At 41.0% G+C, this 18,810-nt stretch overlaps 1 protein-coding gene across 10 annotated transcripts in view; it reads left to right on the top strand.

Moving 5' to 3' along the window:
• The window catches only part of espn (espin), a 189,863-nt gene that overhangs the window by 31,926 nt on the left and 139,127 nt on the right, over positions 1-18,810 (top strand). For 5 of the 10 annotated variants that reach the window (XM_077224567.1, XM_077224565.1, XM_077224563.1 and 2 more), the window contains exons 3-6: positions 11,329-11,515; positions 12,558-12,740; positions 16,739-16,870; positions 17,460-17,703. In XM_077224567.1, coding sequence (XP_077080682.1) covers positions 11,329-11,515; positions 12,558-12,740; positions 16,739-16,870; positions 17,460-17,703 — 746 coding nt within the window. The remainder of the gene's footprint in view (positions 1-11,328; positions 11,516-12,557; positions 12,741-16,738; positions 16,871-17,459; positions 17,704-18,810) is intronic. The other 5 variants (XM_077224568.1, XM_077224566.1, XM_077224564.1 and 2 more) reach the window with 1 other exon arrangement.

Genomic DNA, 18,810 nt, shown 5'->3' with positions numbered 1-18,810 from the left:
AGGCTCTCGAGGCTGGCCTCTGGATGAACATCCCGAGTGACCGACACAGCGCCCTGTAACATACTGGCAGGGAACAGCTGGTCTGGGCACTCCACAACCCTCCTCGGAGGGGGCGAGCGTCCCTCGGGAAATCGCTCGCCGAGTCTCTCTACACCCTGTAAAGGCAGGGTTAGTAGCGCAGACCCCTGAGGGCATCGGGAAAGACAGGGCGCTGTGTTTTTGTGCGGCGAACTCAAGTCTTTCCCGATGGGCACCACCCTCAGAGTCCTGGCGTTTAACACGTCAGGATTTTTTCGACGCGGCCTTCTTAGCGACAATGACTGTCCTCAGATCAGCCCTGCCCCGAGAAGGCCGCCCCGGAGAGCGCCCCGCCTCGTCCCTCCAGTTTCTCTGCGGGGGGGCACGAGACGCGACACTCTGCTTCTGCTGCGCTCTTTTACCAGAGGAACTCGGCGGCTGGGAATGCCCTCGCTCAGCAGCCCCAGCGACACGTACTTTGAGGGGGATGAATTTATGGAAAGCAGCCGCCTGTTTTTTCTCTTCCTGGAACCTCTCAGTGACAGAGTGAAGAGTGTCACCGAAGAGGCCCACAGGCGAGACGGGAGTATTTAAAAGGAGAATTTTATTTTTTTCCTTCATTGAGGTCTGACTCAGCCATAAGTGTCTCTCTGTGGCCACGATGGCTGCCATAGACCGGCCGATAGATTTTGCGGTCTCCTTGGTGGCCCGGAGAGTGAGATCAGCAGTCTGCCTAAGCTCATTGATCATATCAGCAGAAATTCCCCCCCCCCCTCACAAGCATCTTTAAGCAGGTCGGCCTGATAAGCCTGCATAATGGCCATAGTGTGCAAACACGCAGCTGGCTGACCCGCCGCCAAGTAAGCCTTCCCCACCAGCGAAGAAGTATTCTTTAGAGATTTTTTAAGGGAAGAGCCGGTGCTTTAAGCGAAGATGACGAAGCAGGAGAGAGATAGCTAGCGAGAGTCTCCTCCGCCTTCGGCATCGTCACATACCCTGCAGTTTTTGGCACCAAAAATGTTTCCATAGGCATTAGACTGGTTAGTGTAAATTCTACTAGAAACTGGTCTAACCCAGGTCTTTGAAACTTCAGCATGAAGATCCGGGAAGAAAGGTAAGCACCGGCGAGAAGGCTGAGGTCGTGCAGACAGAAATCTATCGTCTAGTTTGCTTTTATTTCTAGACTCCTGCCTATCAGTTGGCCACTCGATGCTGAGCTTTTCAACAGCCCGAGATAACACATCCACACTGGATAGTCTAAGCTCAACATCGTCATGTGCCTCAACCCGGGCAGAAGTAACCGCCGCAGCGCGTGCTTACAGAGCCGGGTGAGAGGCACTGGATCCCACCCAATATAGCTGAGATAGGGCGGAGCCCGTCTCAGCGTCGCCGGTGAGATCCATCTGCGAGCCCCAAGACAAGCGCCGCCGCTCTGCCTCGACAGAAGCTGGACCCGAGCCCTGGGGAGCTCGCAGCATACCGCTCTCCTCAAAGAGCGATCGCCGCGAGCGCAGAGTTCTCAATGGGAAACGCTCGCAATGCTCACAATCGACCCCCTCGAGAGCCGACTGGGCATGCTGAAATCCCAAACAAGCAACACACAGCTGATGTGTATCCCCACCCGTGATGTATCGGGTACAGGGGGAAACACACTTCCTATATTGCTGCTCGCAAGTCACTTTTTTGCTCATAATGTTTTTTTATATATATATATATATATATATATATATATATAGTGAAAACTCCTGTCTAAAACAGACAAACACAATCGAAAGATTCCAGACACACACAGAGCTTGCTGAAGTAACAAAAAGCTGGTGTGTTGTGTGCTCAGGGGATATTTATAGCTTCCTGGTCGATGACGTCACTCGCTATGATGCTCCATCTCTCCATTGAATGATTTCATTCATGCTTCAGACGCGTCACGCTGGAGGGCGTTCCCACTGCGAGTTCACGCAGCGGTAGTCCCTGAAGGGGAACCATTTTTATCTAAATCATCTGGTAATGTTGTCAATATATTTTTTTAAAAACCAATTATAGGCTGAATATCTAATGCGGCTGTGTTGTTTTGTCTGATTGCTGAATTAGATGTTTCCACAGTCAGACTGTTTATCTGGTTACTCACAGGCTTAAATTCTGCTCTTTAATCCTGTGTGTGACTGTGTGCACTCTGTCAATAAAGAGAGCAAGCAACACACTGCAACCTGAATCATAATCAAGTCATTAAACCTGATTTGTTCGGTTTGACTTAAAGCAAATAACACTCTCTATAGAAAAAAATAAAATAAACAATTTTGTTCAAATAGCATTTTCACTTGACAGAGTGAAACACATACTGGCAGAACACATACATGCATATTGGCAGAACATACTGGCTAGCTTTACTGACAGCAGAAAATAGTATGGGTTTTCATTTTTCTGGTAGTTTTTTTGTAGTGCATAACAAAAAAAAATTATGTATACTTTAAAAAAGTTATTTGAAGTTGTCTTTATTAATGATAAATAAGCAGAATTAATAATTGACCAACAAAATTATTCAATTATAATTCAGCTTTGAAATTAAATTGTAAAAAGCCACACAAAAAAAAAACCACGCTGTGTATTGTAAACAATATAATGATTTATACTTAAAATAATTGTGTAAGTTGTAAAACAATGCAAACGCAAACGTTCTTAAGATTAGAAACATTTTGAGTCCCCCTTCCCTTGCCTCACAGTGCTCTGGTCCATTGCCTGCTTTCCCCATGTACCTCACCTACACACACGAGTCCGGTGGGAGAGAACAAAGTTCTTCAGTAGTTGTGGAACTCAGTAAGTAGGCTGTCAAGGCTATTTTATTCACTTTAAACATCGGATGAAGTGATTCTTTCCTCTTTAATACAGATGATGCTGAGTCATTTATAAATTAGTCATGTCAAAAAAATTATGATAACCGATGTATTTTTTCATGAGTCCGCTATGTTAGCGATTGTAACATTATCTAGCTTGTGTGGTACTAGCTAGCTTGTTTAATTCCGTAGCTGGTTGGTAAGTCACCCAGTAAAAACTAACTCTGCGATAAGCCTATGTGTGAACTGATATTAGGGGCTAATATTGTAGATATGCTGTTGTGTTGGGTTTTGCTTAACATGATGTTAAGTGACAGATTAGTGGGCTTGCTGCAGTTGAATATCTAAGTAAGAGACGTACTCTGTCCCATACGAAATCTAAAATACTGGAGGACACAAGATAATTTAATAATTATAATGGCCAGATAAAACGACAGAGAAAACAATATGGCACACTTTTCTGGAAACACTTTCAAAGTCTCAAAGTCGTCATCTGGTTAGTTACATTTTACAGGATGTCTGGTAGACGTGCGTGTCACGTTCTTTAACTGTCCGCCTGGAAACAAATGCCATTATGCCAAACCACCTCGTGAAAGAAGAACACCGTTGTGTTTACAACTGTGACAATGACCGCTGACCAGACTGCGTTCGCGCCGTTTGAATAAACAAGCACAGAAGGTTCTGCTTTGGGCTCAGGACAAGTTCCTGTCCCTCAGGGCGATTTACATTCCCAGAAGCATGAATGTGGGAGCAGATCTATTGTCCAGAAAGGAGGTCACACATGGGGATTGGAAGCTCCCTCCCAATGTAGTCAGTCAGATTTGGGAAAGATTTTATTAAGCAGAGAGAGACCTCTTTGCTTCACATGAAACCAGCGCAATGTTCCCTGTACTACTTGCTGACTCCTCCAGCCCCCCTAGGCCTGGATGCCATGACCCATGCATGGCCCAAGAAGCATCTATATGCATTCCCACTGATCGCTCTGCTCCTGTGAGTCCTGGCGAAGGTCTGTCATCAAGGATCATGCCTATTGCTGATATCGCCTTGTTGGCCGACCAGAGCCTGGTTCTCAGAAATAATATCTCTCCTGTCGGCTCTCCGTGGGTGATACCAAACAGGAGAGATCTCCTGTCTCAGGCGCAGGGGACGATATTCCATCCCCAGCCCGAGTTATGGAATTTACAGAGATCTAAGCATCTAAGAAATGCTGCACTTTCAGTGGATAGTCCCTCCACTAGAAGAATGTATGCTCTTAAGGCGGGACACTACAGGTGAATAGGGTATTTTTTTTTAACTATCAGATATTTCCATGAAACTTTGCCAGTTGATTACCTACATTAAGATTAGAAAAAAATGTATTACAAGTTTTCTGTAATTTAATGTTTAAATATGCAAATGAGGCATTGTCTAATTAAATATGCGCTATTTTGCATATATTTAAAAAAAACGAAATCTGAGTATTGGACAAAGCCAGGTTAAAAATTATTTTTTCATTGTGTTTACATATTAGATGGGGAAAAATTACAGAGGGATTTATGGATATCTACTTCTGTTATCCTGTAAATCCGAATATACTGGCAATAGCCTTAAAAAAATGATTTTCGCCATGTTTTTTGGAATAAAATGTTATATAAATCAGGCTAGGAATAATATATTTACAAATCCCTCTGTAAATGTCTTCATAATATAACTAGGTACAAGACTGGAAAGTTTGGTGTAAATAGGTGCTACTGAACTGGAGATTTCGGACTTGTAGTATGAGAGAAAAGTCATTTTGAGTAAACGGGCTTTAAAGATTTAGCATCAGCCAATGAGATTGCGCATTTAGAGTAAAATCCCCCCTTTTACTTTCACGATTGGTGGCTGATAAAAAGGAAATTACCATATTTGGATCCGACAGCATTGTTCAGAAGAGAGAGAGCTTTCTAACGGTGTGTGTGATGACAGGGTGCAGATCGCGATCGTGGAGCAGAGGGATGATTTATAACGACAACTTTTGATGAATTTATGAGAAATCTACAGACGCAAACAGACAAAGTGTAGTAAAATAAAGACCTAAATGTGTATTTTGGACTTTTTTTCACCACAAGTCTGAAAGAAGACATGTTATTGAAGACAAATATCCCAAAATCTCAAAATTGACCAGTGAAAAAAAACGATGTTTTGCCTGCCGTGTCTCGCCTTAAGCGGCATGTCTTTGAAAGGTGGTGTACTATACATCATACAGAACCAGTCTACTGCCAGATTTTTTCAGTGATGGAGTTTCTGCAGGAAAAGCTGTCAGCAGGCACATGTCCTGCTACTCTCAGAGTATGTGTGGCCACTATTTCGGCTTGCCACACTCTGATTGACAGGGTTTTAGTGGGGAAACACCCTCTGGTCGCCTGCTTCATTCGTGGAGCTAGGCAACTGAGACCACCCGTCAGAGTGGAAGTTCCCTCTTGGGATTTAGCTGTGGTCCTTGCAGCAATTAAATTATGTTGCAGGCTGGTCCTCTCTTCACACATTTATTTGATACTATAGTTTGGATGTTCACACTACTCTGGGCTTTGTGCGCACACACTACTCAACCTTGTAGGGTCCTGACACTTCCAGTGCCGCTGCGTTGGTATTCTCATTCCCCTTAGCGCTGTTCGCACAGCATTGAGTGTAGCTTTTGAAAGGAAATGTCTCAGGTTACTTGACTGGGAAAAACTGGGAACGAGATGCTACTCTTCATTGCTACACTGAGGGCGTGTTCAGGATGTTCTTCAGACAAAATGACCTGATGAGCGCACCTGTCACTCATCTATTTTTACCTTCTGACGTGCGCATTCCGATGATGTCATCACCAGAGGTTATTTAAGCCAAATTCTTGGGCGTGTTTGCCACACATGTTCACAACCGGTCGAACAAAGATGTTTACCCCCATAGTGCTGTTCATGCAGCATCTTGTTCTTGCTTTTTCAGGGAACAGGGTTGCAGTCAAGTAACCCGAGATGTTTTCTTTCTCAACTGTTTACGTTCACTTAAGACATAAATTACTGTGTTTATGAGAATACTTTAAAAGACGGGCAATTTGACACATAAGTATGTGTATTTAACCGCTCAAGCCCATTTACTTTAATGTGCGGTCCAAGAAATCACAGGGAAATCGGCGCAAGCCTTGACTCATTCATGTTGCCAGATCTTGCTAGAAAAACAGCAAACAAGCCCACAATAAACCGAAATAAATCCAAATGCTTTATGCTGAAAATAAGACTAAAATATCAGAAAAATATTTATATGGGTTGCTAAAGGCTACTTATGCGTAACCATTGCGATAATAAATACACATATGCTTGTGGAAAATACCAGAGTCTGCTTGAAGAACATAGACAAATCATATATGATTATAATCGTGTATTATTTGGTGTAATGTTTTATATGTCTCTCTCTCTTCCCTGTGCCTTTATTGATACCTGGGTAATGCATCTACATGATAAATTACACTCTTCCTTTCTGTCCGTGAACTCCCTCTGTTGATCTGGCTGAAAGGATAACAGTACAGTGAGACGGAAGAGATTACACAAATCTCCTCAGATCACATAATTTCGTGTGTAATTAATAAATGCTCACTCTAAAGAAATGTGACGTAAACATGATATTTTATCAATATTTTTATAAATCTGTAAGCCTTTGCACTTAAAAGCCTTAATGGAGTTGTTTTGTGCATTCTTGTGATCACAAATAAATTAAAGTAGGTGCACCTGAATAGGTATGTGTTCTCTTTTTATGTGAAATGGTAAATACCAATTTGATTCAGCATGAATAATGTGCACTCCTGACACAAATTAAAAAATCTCTGTCTCTGTAAAATTCTATTGTAAAACATTGGTCAAATATCAATGCTGGAATCTTAAGTCTTTAAGTTACAACCAAACGTTTGCTTCTGTCATGCTTATTTTGCGATCTAGATAGTTTTCAGTCAGCTGGTGAAACGGTGAGGTTGTGTGACGTCTGTTCTATGGAGGGTCATGTAAAGGGCGAGTTTTAGGCTAGGGCTGCGGGGGTACTGGCCCGACAGTGGAAACGCAACTTGATTTTGGGGTCTGTGCTTGAGGCACGCTGTTAGCCGTGGCTCGCAATGGCCAGACAATGGAAAAGTGGCTAATCACAACAGTTTCGGGAGTGAGTCATGTTGCGTGAAACAATAATTTATTCAATCCTGCATTTAAATGCGGTTGTCCCTCCTCAAACTTATGTATGTGACATATGAGCAGTGGCTTCATGTGTGCACGCATGTCTTTGACAGCATTCAGAAAACATCTCGGACAGCATGCACATATAGCGAAATAACTTCTCTTTCGCTGCTTATTGCATTACAACGGTTTTAAAATCACTTGTTTTTAAATCGCAATGTTTAAAAACACATGCAAACGATAAGCTTCCGTGATCATGCAGCACAGTAATGTCACATGAGTGTCCGCGATAGAGATGATAGACCAAAATCTCTACCTGTTGACAAATTTCTATCGGTAAATCGTGTCTACCAGTATATCACCCAATCCTAATTGGAAACATTATTTAGCAATTTTAATTCAACTTTCTGTAAAAAATATTTAACATAATATTACTTTTGATTTAAATGTCACTATAGAATTGTTAGATTAGGGTTATTCAGAAATTCTTTGCACAGAATACATACTACAGTGCTGGAACAATAGAATAGTATGGCAGTATGCAAATCTGAACAGTCCATCTCGAATCCACATTAATGATACTGTAGCAAGGTATGTTGTTATGGGAAGAAGGAGGCAGGAACCGGCGAACGTTCAACGTATTTTAATAATCATAACACACAACGTAAAGTCCAGGCCTGGTCATCCCCCGTCCTTCACTGTTGTCGCTCCTCCTGTTATGCTTCTAAAGCTCCTCCGTACGAGATACGAGACCGGTGCAGCGCGCAGGTGGTGCTCATCAGTAATCACGCCACCGGCCATTCTCTCACGGCCCTTGGCCTCGCCTTGCTTGCCACATATACATACTGTAACTCTATTCTTTTCATTACTTTTCTAGAGAAAGGTGGTTTAGGGGATGAGGGGATACAAGAGCAAAATATGTAAAGTTGGACATGAGCCACAGAGAAAACAATAATCACTTTTCCTCTAGTAAAAATCCTCATAGTTTGTCCCCTGTAAAGAGCCGGTGATTACAGCGAATGAATACAGTGAGTGAAGTAGCGCTGATCCTCTTAAGAGACTCATTGATGCCTTGCCCGTCTGTGTCCAAATAAAGCTGAGCTTTATGGTATTTATAGGAAGAATCCTGTTCTCTCCTGGAACTCCTGCTTGTGACTTTGAGGAAGGATCTGGGACAGACCTTAATGCTGGATGCTTCCCCTCAGAACGGCAAACACTGGACTGTTGTATCAATTTGTCTCAGATGGTCAACAATATCTTTGGGACCTTTTTTGAATTTGGAATGAAATGTGATTGAGCATTTATAGATATTTAGACTTTGCCATCCTGTCATTAATAATGTGAATATACAAAAAGATCATTGTAACAGGGGAGCAATGGAAGGTAGGCAGAAACTGGAATCTATTTGCAGGAGTTTTAATATAAGGAACAAAATTCCAAACCAGGAATACAGAGAGCAAGGCAAACAGGAACACAAGCAACCATTACATACAACAATTGGCAGAGAACAAAAGAAAGACAAGGACTATATATAGACACAGGGCTAACAAAAAAGGCAGACCTGGGAGAATGAATATGCTTTCCCATAGGATCATCTTTAGCCCAGGACGGCAAAGGAGCAGCTGCTTTGTCTACCAAGACCACAACCTTGGAGAAAAATCCAGCATAAATTCAATGTTGGTCCAGGCTCATTTATTCTGGTTAGAGCTGGTACTAGTGCTGGTGTAGCTGGTAGACTAATCATGCTGTTCTCAAGCAAAACTGAACTGGTGTATCTGCTTCACCAACACTACTGCTGGTGACCAGCAAGTGAAGTCAAGTCAAGTCACCTTTATGTATAAAGCGCTTTTAACAGTATGGATTGTTTCAAAACAGCTTTGCAGTGATAATAGAATAGGCTCTATGCACGCATCACTTCCGCATTGGCGTAAGGATGTTTGGACATTTCTGGTTAACGGAAGAAAACATTAAACAGTGACTGTCGACATTGACGATGGCAGAGACGTAGTTCACAAGGTGTTTGCTGGAGTTGCCGAAAGTGTCTGTTAACGATATCCGGAGGATCGTCCGGGCATCCAGTACGAAACCACATAGCAAATTAGATAAAGGCTTTAAATTTTACGTTTCTTTACATTTCTTTGTAACTTTGAAGGTAATTTGCTAACGCTAGCTAGCGTTTTAGCGTAGTGTTTTAAGTCATGACTCCGTCCTGCTTCAGGTTAACAGTTTTGGGTGTTTTGACAACAAGCACTCAATGGTAGCATAGGTAGCACTTCACTCTACAATAACCGGATGTTTACAACCATCCTGAGATTTAACCGGAAATACGTCATGCTCGCCAGTGCATACTGCCCATTACCGTAACAGATTGTTTAAGCTTTACCACAGCTCTAGGATAAAGTTATTGTCCAGCTAAAGTTATTGTCCAGCTAAAGATTGATTCACTTCCGTTGCGAAGATCATTAGTTATTAACTTAGGGTCCGCTAACATGACACCGTTCTAACTGTAAAACCCTACCCTTAACACACTCCGGACGCCCATTCGCATAAAACAGTGCCTGGTGTCTTGAGAACGCACTCCCTGAAATAGGTTTGAAGGTGCAAACGATTATCCGTTATCTCTGCGCAAACCTCAAAAACGCAGACCTGCGAAAACGCATATGGTGCACACATGTGCATCACGTGTTCAGTCGATAGGTATGCGCGTTTGAATATATATGTGCGCAGGCGTGTAGTCCTTCATCACAAATAAACCCTCAACAAACTACTTGTCTGGCTTAAAAATGTATAATATAGAATTTTTTGCCGCGTCTGTGTAGCCAAGCGAACCGGAATTATCCCAACAAAGTTTTATCTGTACAGAGGTAAAGGGAAGGAAGCCTTCACAGGAGAGAGACTAGTTGACACTTCAGGACTGCGTTGTCGTCGTGTCCAGGTGCTGGTCCTTCCTCAGATCTGGATATGGCCTGGATATGGCGGACTGCGCTAAACCTTGGCATAAACAGAGAAACTAATATTAGCATGGACGCCATCCTTCTTATGATGTACCAAGTACATCAGGATTTATGGGAAGTGTTCCCGGTTCCGGCTGATCTAAACTATGCAGCCTAACATTGAATTATAGAAGTCTATAATGTGTTATGTGTATGCTAGGCCAAAGAGATGTGTTTTTAGTCTAGCTTTGAACTGACAGACTGTGTCTACTTCCCGGACAGTGTTAGGTAGAGTGTCCCAAAGTTTTGGTGCTAAATAGGAAAAGGATCTACCGCCAGCAGTCGATTTTGATATTCTAGCAGTGGGGATTTCTTTAAGACTGCAAGGGAAGATTGGCTTCCCCTATAATGTCAAACAATTAATGGTCAAATATGTACTATTGTGTTATCATTTTATTGACTAAAAATGTGTTAGAACACGTTCATCTCGAAGACGAGTTCGTTCAGAATCAGCTACATATAGCAGGTCGGCTGACTCGATTTTCTTCTCATTCATTCCTGGAGTGTCACAGTGCATTTTCCTGTTGAAGCTGAGCGTCCATTGACTTCAATGGGGCTGCTTTAAACAGTTTTTTTCAGTGCTTCGAAACTAGATGGTCATTGGATAAATCTGCGGTTATGTGCTGGACTCCAGGCTTCCGCGTGATGATTGGAGGGTCTGTCCAAAGACTGCATCTCCTTTTGATTGACAGCGATTTTGTGCTATAAAAAGTCGCTGCCGCTGAAGCTCTTCAAGCTCAGTCCCATCGCGGGTTGTGCAAGTGTAGTCGAAAGACAAAGTGCTACAACCTATTTCTTGGTATTTGTTTGGCGAAATTGCTAGGCAAGTTTCATCATACATTTTACACAATTATACACCAAATTCCTTGTTTCAGTTTAACCTAATTCCCACATTTCCTCCGTCGAGTTTAATATCTTTTTTTTAGATCGTTTGTTCAGTCATACAGTATATATATATATATATATATATATATATATATATATATATATATATATATATATAAATATTTAAGTATAAATAAATGAAAAGTTTTTATGATGCAGGCTGAAAATGAGCTTCGTATAAATACCTTCCTATAGGCCGAAACATCGTATAAATTAAAAACAAATTGCTGATTACTTACAAAGTAACATTCAAGAGTCCCATGTCATAAAATCATATAATTATGAAGCGTTCTGTTTTTATACCAAGAAGGGTGTTTAAGTGACTAAGATAGAGGTACTATTTATATAGAAACAACATTAAACATTCTTTTGTATCTCTAATCACCTATTATTTAATTGTAGGGCTATCATTTCCTTGATTTTGTGTTTTTGTTTGTGTTTTAGAGTTGTCAATTTTCAAACCAAGAATGGTGCCACACCACTATACCTTGCATGTCAGGAGGGCCACCTGGAAGTTGTCCAGTACCTAGTGAAGGACTGCGGGGCGGAGCCAAGTATCAGAGCCAATGATGGGATGACACCATTGCACGCTGCTGCCCAAATGGGACACAACACTGTCATTGTATGGCTGGTGAGCTGCCTTATTGAATGAGTTCATTATAATTTAAAGTATACAATTTTAAATATGTTGTTACAAAATTTTCCTGGGTTCAACACAAGTAAAGCTTTATCGGGAAAATGCTGATTATCACAGAAAATAATTTTCACTTTGCACAACATATACGAATTCTCAAGCAAAAATAAGCTACTGTTACAGAAAAAACATCAAAATCTGTGAGCATTTCAAATGAAAAATATAGAAATTTATTTGTTTAGTTATTGTTGTATAACTAAAACTTCACATTTTTGGACAGCTTTAGCTCCTTAGAACTCCTGATTTTTCTGTGGTTTTCCTATAGGATGAGAACACATTTTTAAATTAATTGAGATGGATAGCTGCTTATAGTTGAATTGAACTTGATTAATGGACTTGGCAATACTGACACAGTTATTGAACTGAATTGAAACAACATTGTACTAAATAATAATGACACTACTATCTTCTGTAAAGCTGCTTGACTTATTAATGTGAAGCTGCTTTGAAAGGATTTATATTGTTAAAAAAGTACTTTATAAATAAATGTGACTTGACTACTTTATCCTTCATTCTGTATAATTACTTATACAAAATTGACATGATTTGTCCTCTGCATTAAACACATTAAACACCATCCAAGTTAGTGCACACACATTAGGAGCAGTGAGTAATACACACACACACACACACACACACACACACACACAGCAAACCGTGGACACACACCCGGAGCAACCATTTGCTGCGATTGGGTGTTAGACGCTCAAAGGCACCTCAGTCATTTCCTGTCGGTATTGAGAATGGAACCTAAAGGTGCATCATTTGAGCCACTATAGCATATATGCTATATGGACTACTATGATGACAGGATTCTGAAGTCCCATAAAGCTGGTTGTCTCAATATTTGTTGTTTAACTTCATATCTGTATATGCTTGATCAGGCTTGTTGTGTGGGGGGTTGAGACATTTTAGTATTTCTGTACAAACTACTTGTATTACAATTATTACAAACTACACTGTTTTTTGGCTTCTATAGATGAGTTTCACAGAAATCAGCCTAGCTGACAGAGACAATGATGGGGCCAGTGCCATGCACTTTGCTGCCAGCCGTGGCCATTCCAAGGTTCTCAGCTGGCTCCTCCTGCATGGAGGGGAAATAGTGACAGACAGCTGGGGTGGTACGCCTCTTCATGACGCTGCTGAGAATGGAGAGCTGGAGGTATGTAAAAGAAATCACATTGAAAATTACTTTACATGAATGTTTCTTACATCTCTTTTGACATTCAACATATGCAACTAAATGCAGCATATGATAACGAGTCATTGTGGTACAAATTTAGAGCAACCAACCGTTCAAATTGTTTAATCTGAAATAATGTGGCCTGCCAGGACCCGCCATTAACTACCTTTTCCTCACTGGAAAAGTGAGTTAACACAGTAGTTAACACTGCCACTTTGGGACTTTGCCACAAGATTTTTTGTTCTGCAACTAACCGACTAATAAAATTTTGGTCGACTAAGCCTCTTCTAGTATACTAACATTTAGTCAACTATTAGGGGGCAGCCCTAGTTTTTAGTTCTTTTTTGGTTCTCGTCTGTTTTCGCTGAATGGACAAAGTCAATTGCGCTGGGTGCAAGATAGGGCCCAAATTCTTTTTTGTGCCTGATTGCTTACCACAGCAGGTTGTGACAGAAGATCTAACCTTAAAAAAGAAGAAAAAAGAGGATCGCTATAAACTGTTTATTTCAGAATGAACACTCTTTGGAGGAATATGTGGAGCAATGTCTAGGACTATACCAGAAGGCATGCTGGGATGATGAGACACTCAAATACATCTTCTGGAGCGGACCAGATGAAGTCCTTGGCCAGATGCTGATGTTGAGGGAGGATCACTGCCTCTCCGTTGTTTTAATCAATTACGCCTTGTGGCTATGTGGATGCTCCCTCACCAAGGGAGTCTTTGAGGAATACACTATCAGCTCTGACTCCCGGATACCAGTAAAGCCTCCACGAGCCATCTCTCTGACCGTTCCAGATGGGACTCATCTTCTCAGCCCAGAGTGAGACACATACAGAGCCAGCCACAGAATTTGTCCTGGAGCCAGAGCCAGTCACCAGATCTGTCCCAAGGCCAGAGCCTATCAACAGGTCCACCCAGGTGTCAGCGCCGTCTGAGCAGTCCATGCCAGAACCAGAGAAGGACCACTGGCTCATTATCTTTCAGACCATGGGACCAGCTCCCACCCATGTCCCTACCACCAAATTCTCTCCTTTTCAATCCATTCCACTCAATCCCAACCCAGTCCCTCCCTATATCCTGCCCATCCTGTTATTCCCATCCTCTCCGCTGGCACAGGCCACATCCCTGGACTCACCTGCTTTGCTCCTTTGCTCCGCCCTCATTGCTGATCACCAGGTTGCACCACGGCCTCTAGGCTCATGACTCCACCTTGGCCTGTCAGCCTGTCGGCTCTGCCTTGGCTCTGTGCTCCATCGGCTCTACTGTGATCCGTCATCCCTAGGGCCCCACCAGGGTCCCTTGCCCTTCCAGCTCCACCTTGGTCACTCGTCGTCCTGGTTCTATCGCGGACTTCCGGGCCTCCGGCTGTGTCTCAGCCCGCCACCCCTTCGGCTCTGCTGGGCTCCTCCTTCCCTCCAGCTCCTCCTATGTCCTCACTCCGGTCTTCCGGGCTCCTGTCTCCACCTTGGTCCGCAGGCCTTGGACTTCTAGGCCTGCGATATCACCCTGGGGCGTCGCAGCCTCAGCTCCACCTGGGTCTCCATCTCTTCTGGCTATGCATTCGTCAGTTGGCCCCCGAAAATGTCCATCAGGGCTCCAATCTCCCTTTGCCGGCCTCTCCAGTTTCCTGTACATCGCCAGCAACTCATCCATCTCCAAGAATCCTCTCCACCCTAGCTGGACTGTTTGTGGTGTAGGCATGTGCCTTTCAGAAGGATTTGTTAGTGCATTTGTAAGTTTTCATTTTGTGCTTGTATTGTTATTTCCTGTGTTCCTGTGTTTTTTTGTTTTTTATTTATCACATCAAGTTTTGACAATTGTTGGAGACTTACAAACAAAATTAGGTACCTTTAAAATAACAAATTATTATCTAATGAATACATTCTTAATACAGAATTAGTAAAAAAAAAATTAAGTAAAAGAAAAGTGTTTTTATGTCATAACTTATGAGATTATTGTAAAGCAGGTTGCAGAAAGCATAGAAGTTTGCACAGCATACTATTCGTTGTAACATGATCTGTCTGAGGGTAGTTGACAGAAAAAGTGAGGCACATAAACAGTCAGAGAGTATTGTCTCTTGTTCTCCACCTGAGGGCTAAACGCATGACAGCTGTCATTAAAAGTACCCTTTTACTGCATATATTTTAAAACCACTAATACTTTTCTCAGCTGTCTTTCTCAAACTCTTAAATGTCAACAGACAAACATTCACACCCTACAGGAAGAGCACACACTCTTTTAACTGATGATATTTAGGTGAAAATATGTGCACAATTCTGTGTAAGAGGCTGTGTAATACTCAGAGCTGAGAACTATTGTATCGATAGAAGTATTGATATAGATAGGTGTACTGTAGTTTTATTTTAATTTACATTTATTCATTTAGCAGACGCTTTTATCCAAAGCGACTTACAAATGAGAACAATAGAAGCAGTTAAACTAACAATAGGACAGCAATATGCAAGTGCTGTGACCCTTCCCAGTTTAATACAGTACCTGTATTTTTTATTTTTTAAAGATGATTGATATAGAATAGAAGATAAAGTGTTGCCGAAAAAGATATGTCTTCAGCCGTTTCTTAAAAATGGACACGGACTCAGCCACTCTGTTTGAGTTGGGCAGGTCATTCCACCAGCATGGAACAGACCAGGAAAAGGTCACAGAAAGAGATCTTGAGATGGCACCACAAGACAGTGTTCACTTGCAGAGCGCAAGTTTCTGGATGGCATTTAAGTCTGAAGTAATGAGTTAAGGTAAAAGGGAGCAGAGCCAGTGGTTGTTCTGTAGGCAAAAGTTAGTGACTTGAATTTGATGGGAGTAGCAACTGGCAACCAGTGCAATTTTGTGAGGAAAGGAGTGACTTGTGCTTTCTTCGGCTCGTTAAAGACCTCTCTAGCTGCAGAGTTTTGGATCAGTTGCAGAGGTTTGATAGTGCAAGTTGGAAGACCTGCCAGGAGAGCACTACAAAGTATCCAGATAAGATGAAGGACCTGTGCCTAGACATGACAACATCGCAGCCCTGAAGTGTCAGCAGAGACCGTGCCAACTAGACTATCCCCTGCAAAGGCCTCCTCGGCCTCCTCCCCGTCCTCCTCCCCTTCCCTTTCCCTGTGTACAGTTAAAAACATTCTCAAAATGATTCCTGTTCACATGGATCTGCTGAAATGGCTAAAACCGCTTTATTATGCATGTTAGACAAGTAATTTGGCAATGTCACTTTGTAAAGACAGACTACGCTCCCACGCTTATATGCATTGAAACACGCACAACTATAGACTAAACGTGAAATACGTATGTGCATGCCAACACTGTTTTCACAGATTCACATTTTTGAAGTTTACACGGTGATGATGACGGTATCGTTTTCAAAACTTGGTTTCAAAAACTTGCATTTTGATACCTACTTCAAAGTTTGCGCTCTCAGGCCACTAAAACACTGTTTTCATGTAAATGAATGGCCAGAATGAATTAAAAATGTTCTGTTTTAAGTTGAAAACGGTGTTGTGTAAACGGCCCATAAGTTAATAACTAATAATTTTTACAACGAAAATGAATCAATGAAAAACATATTTAAACTGGACAATGACTTTCTTCTAGAGCTGCTGTACAACTAAAACAATCTGTGTTCCATTAATTTCCTATTATCACTGTAAAGCTGCTTTGAAACCATTTGTATTGTAAAAAGCGCTATATAAATGAAGGTGACTTGACTAGTACTGATAGTTGGAAGCATTATCAAATCAGTCAAAAATATTATATATTATATATTTAAGAAACATTTTCTCAAAACTCGGTGTATAATATATAATATATACAATTATGCTCTATAGTTTAAAAAGGGTTTGTTCACATCCCTAACCTTAAAAATGGGCAATATGAGTAGTAATGCTTGCTTTAGCAGACAGCATTAAATATATTTAACAAAGCAGTCCCAGATTATCTGGGTGTTAATGTAAATGTATTTTTCTCTGTGTAGTGCTGTCAAATTCTGGTGGTGAACGGAGTGGATCTGGGATTACGGGACCAGGATGGATTCTCAGCAGCAGACCTAGCTGAATACAACGGGCATCAACAGTGTGCCAAGTACCTCCGCACTGTCGAAAACATGGTGAGATACAGTCTTAAACAAGGGAAGTACAACTAAAGAAATGTTAAATTCTCATCACATATGCTCTCATATTTCTGTTTACATTCTTAGTACTACAAAATATGTTATTAATAATATATGTATATATATATGTATTGCTTCTGGTAATGTCCTTTTTTTTACTTTTCATAATTCATAATTTCATAATTTTTAAAAGTAAATAATGGGATTACCAATATAAAATATTACATTCTTATTGTGTGCACAACATTTTAGCCACGTTTTAAGTACTATTCCTTTTTTTATGTGTAAAACTTTAATGAGGAACAACTAAGTGCACCTCTTATTGCACATGTAGGCTATACTGTACAATATAGGTAGGTTGTTGTAAGTGTGTAGAGAATAATTGCATGTCCCCAGTGTTGTTATGTGGTTTCTTGCCACCTCATCAGCTGCGATCTCATTTGTTACTGCCTTTAATTATCTTTTGTGTATCAAAAGGAATTTCTTCCTTTAAGCACTCTCAAAGAGTTAATTAAACAGTTACAGGCATCTTTAAGCTCAACATGCCAAATAAGTGCCACTAATCTATGCCTAACAATAACACTAGCTTTCATCTCAGAGTGTGGAACACAGAGTCTTATCACGGGACCCTTCGGCAGATCTGGAGTATAAGCAACCTGACTCAGGCCTTTCCTCTCCCAATGCCACCATGCCCACCCCAGCCCCCACTGCAGCCCACTTTGACATCTGCTCGCCCTCCAGCTCGCTGTCCAATTACGACTCTGCAAACTCCAGCCAATCCAGTACTGGAGAGAAAAGGAGTGGCACGCCTCCCTCAAGAGTTCCGACAGGTCAGAGAAACACACATTTAAAGCCAACATATCAGTCATTTGATATGACACTGTGAAAAGTGACAGTAAAGACATGTATAATGGTACAAATGATTTCTGTCTCAAATAAATGCTTTTCTTTTATACTTTCTACTCATCCAAGAATCCTGAAAAAAAATACATCACTGTTTAATATTAAGCAGCACAACAGTTTTCAATATTGATAACAATAAAAATGCTTCTCGAGCACCAAATCAGCATATTAGAATGATTTCTGAAGGATCATGTGACACTAAAGACTGGAGTAATGATGCTGAAAATTTAGCTTTGCCATCATAGGAATAAAATACATTTTAAAATATATTAAAATAGAAAACGATTCATTTAAATTGTAATAATATTTCAAATTAAATTCATGTATTTTTGATAAAAAGCAGGCTTGATGAGCATATGAGACTTCTTTCAAAAACAAAACAAAAACTTACCAACCCCATACTTTGAACCTTTTGAACCATTTATTTTAAACCATTGACTTGATACAAAATGTTCTCTTCACATTTCCTGCATTCCTGTGTTTTGAATAGAACTCCTCCCTCTAAAATGAAAACATATGCATTGTGCATATGTTTGCTCAGTGCAGTATGATTGAAGCATTGTCTTAATGATGGGAAAAGCTGAGCTCGCTGAAGCAGAACTCATTCAGAACCATGTTGCCATAGCATTGTCCAGGAAACCTGCAGTGAGCCTTCCCAGTAATGTCCTCTAGTGGACACATTTTGAACAGTTGTATAGACTTATACTTTCACTAGCAGTCAGAAGTTGACTGAAGGACACACATGACTGAATTTATGTTTTTTATGATCTTAATAAAACGTTTTGATTTGTTTAACATTTTTTCACCACTACAACATTCCCATACTTACATTTTGTGTTTATAGTTTTGATTACTTATAATGATTATTATTATAAAATGTCGAACAGTGTTAACAATTAAGAATGAGGTGTGTCCAGACTTTCAACTATTATAGGTATAGGGAATATAAATTATTAGGTTGACATCGTGATTGGAGTAAGCACTGTGAATACCTTTCATAAATATAGAATGCATTTTGCTAATCTTTAAAATAA

Source organism: Siphateles boraxobius, unplaced genomic scaffold, assembly GCF_051911475.1.
Source record: "Siphateles boraxobius isolate OS27281-9 unplaced genomic scaffold, OSU_SipBor_1 9, whole genome shotgun sequence".
Taxonomy (NCBI): Eukaryota; Metazoa; Chordata; class Actinopteri; order Cypriniformes; family Leuciscidae; genus Siphateles; species Siphateles boraxobius.
Note: the sequence above shows the minus strand (reverse complement) of the source record. Positions and strands in the feature narration are given on the sequence as shown.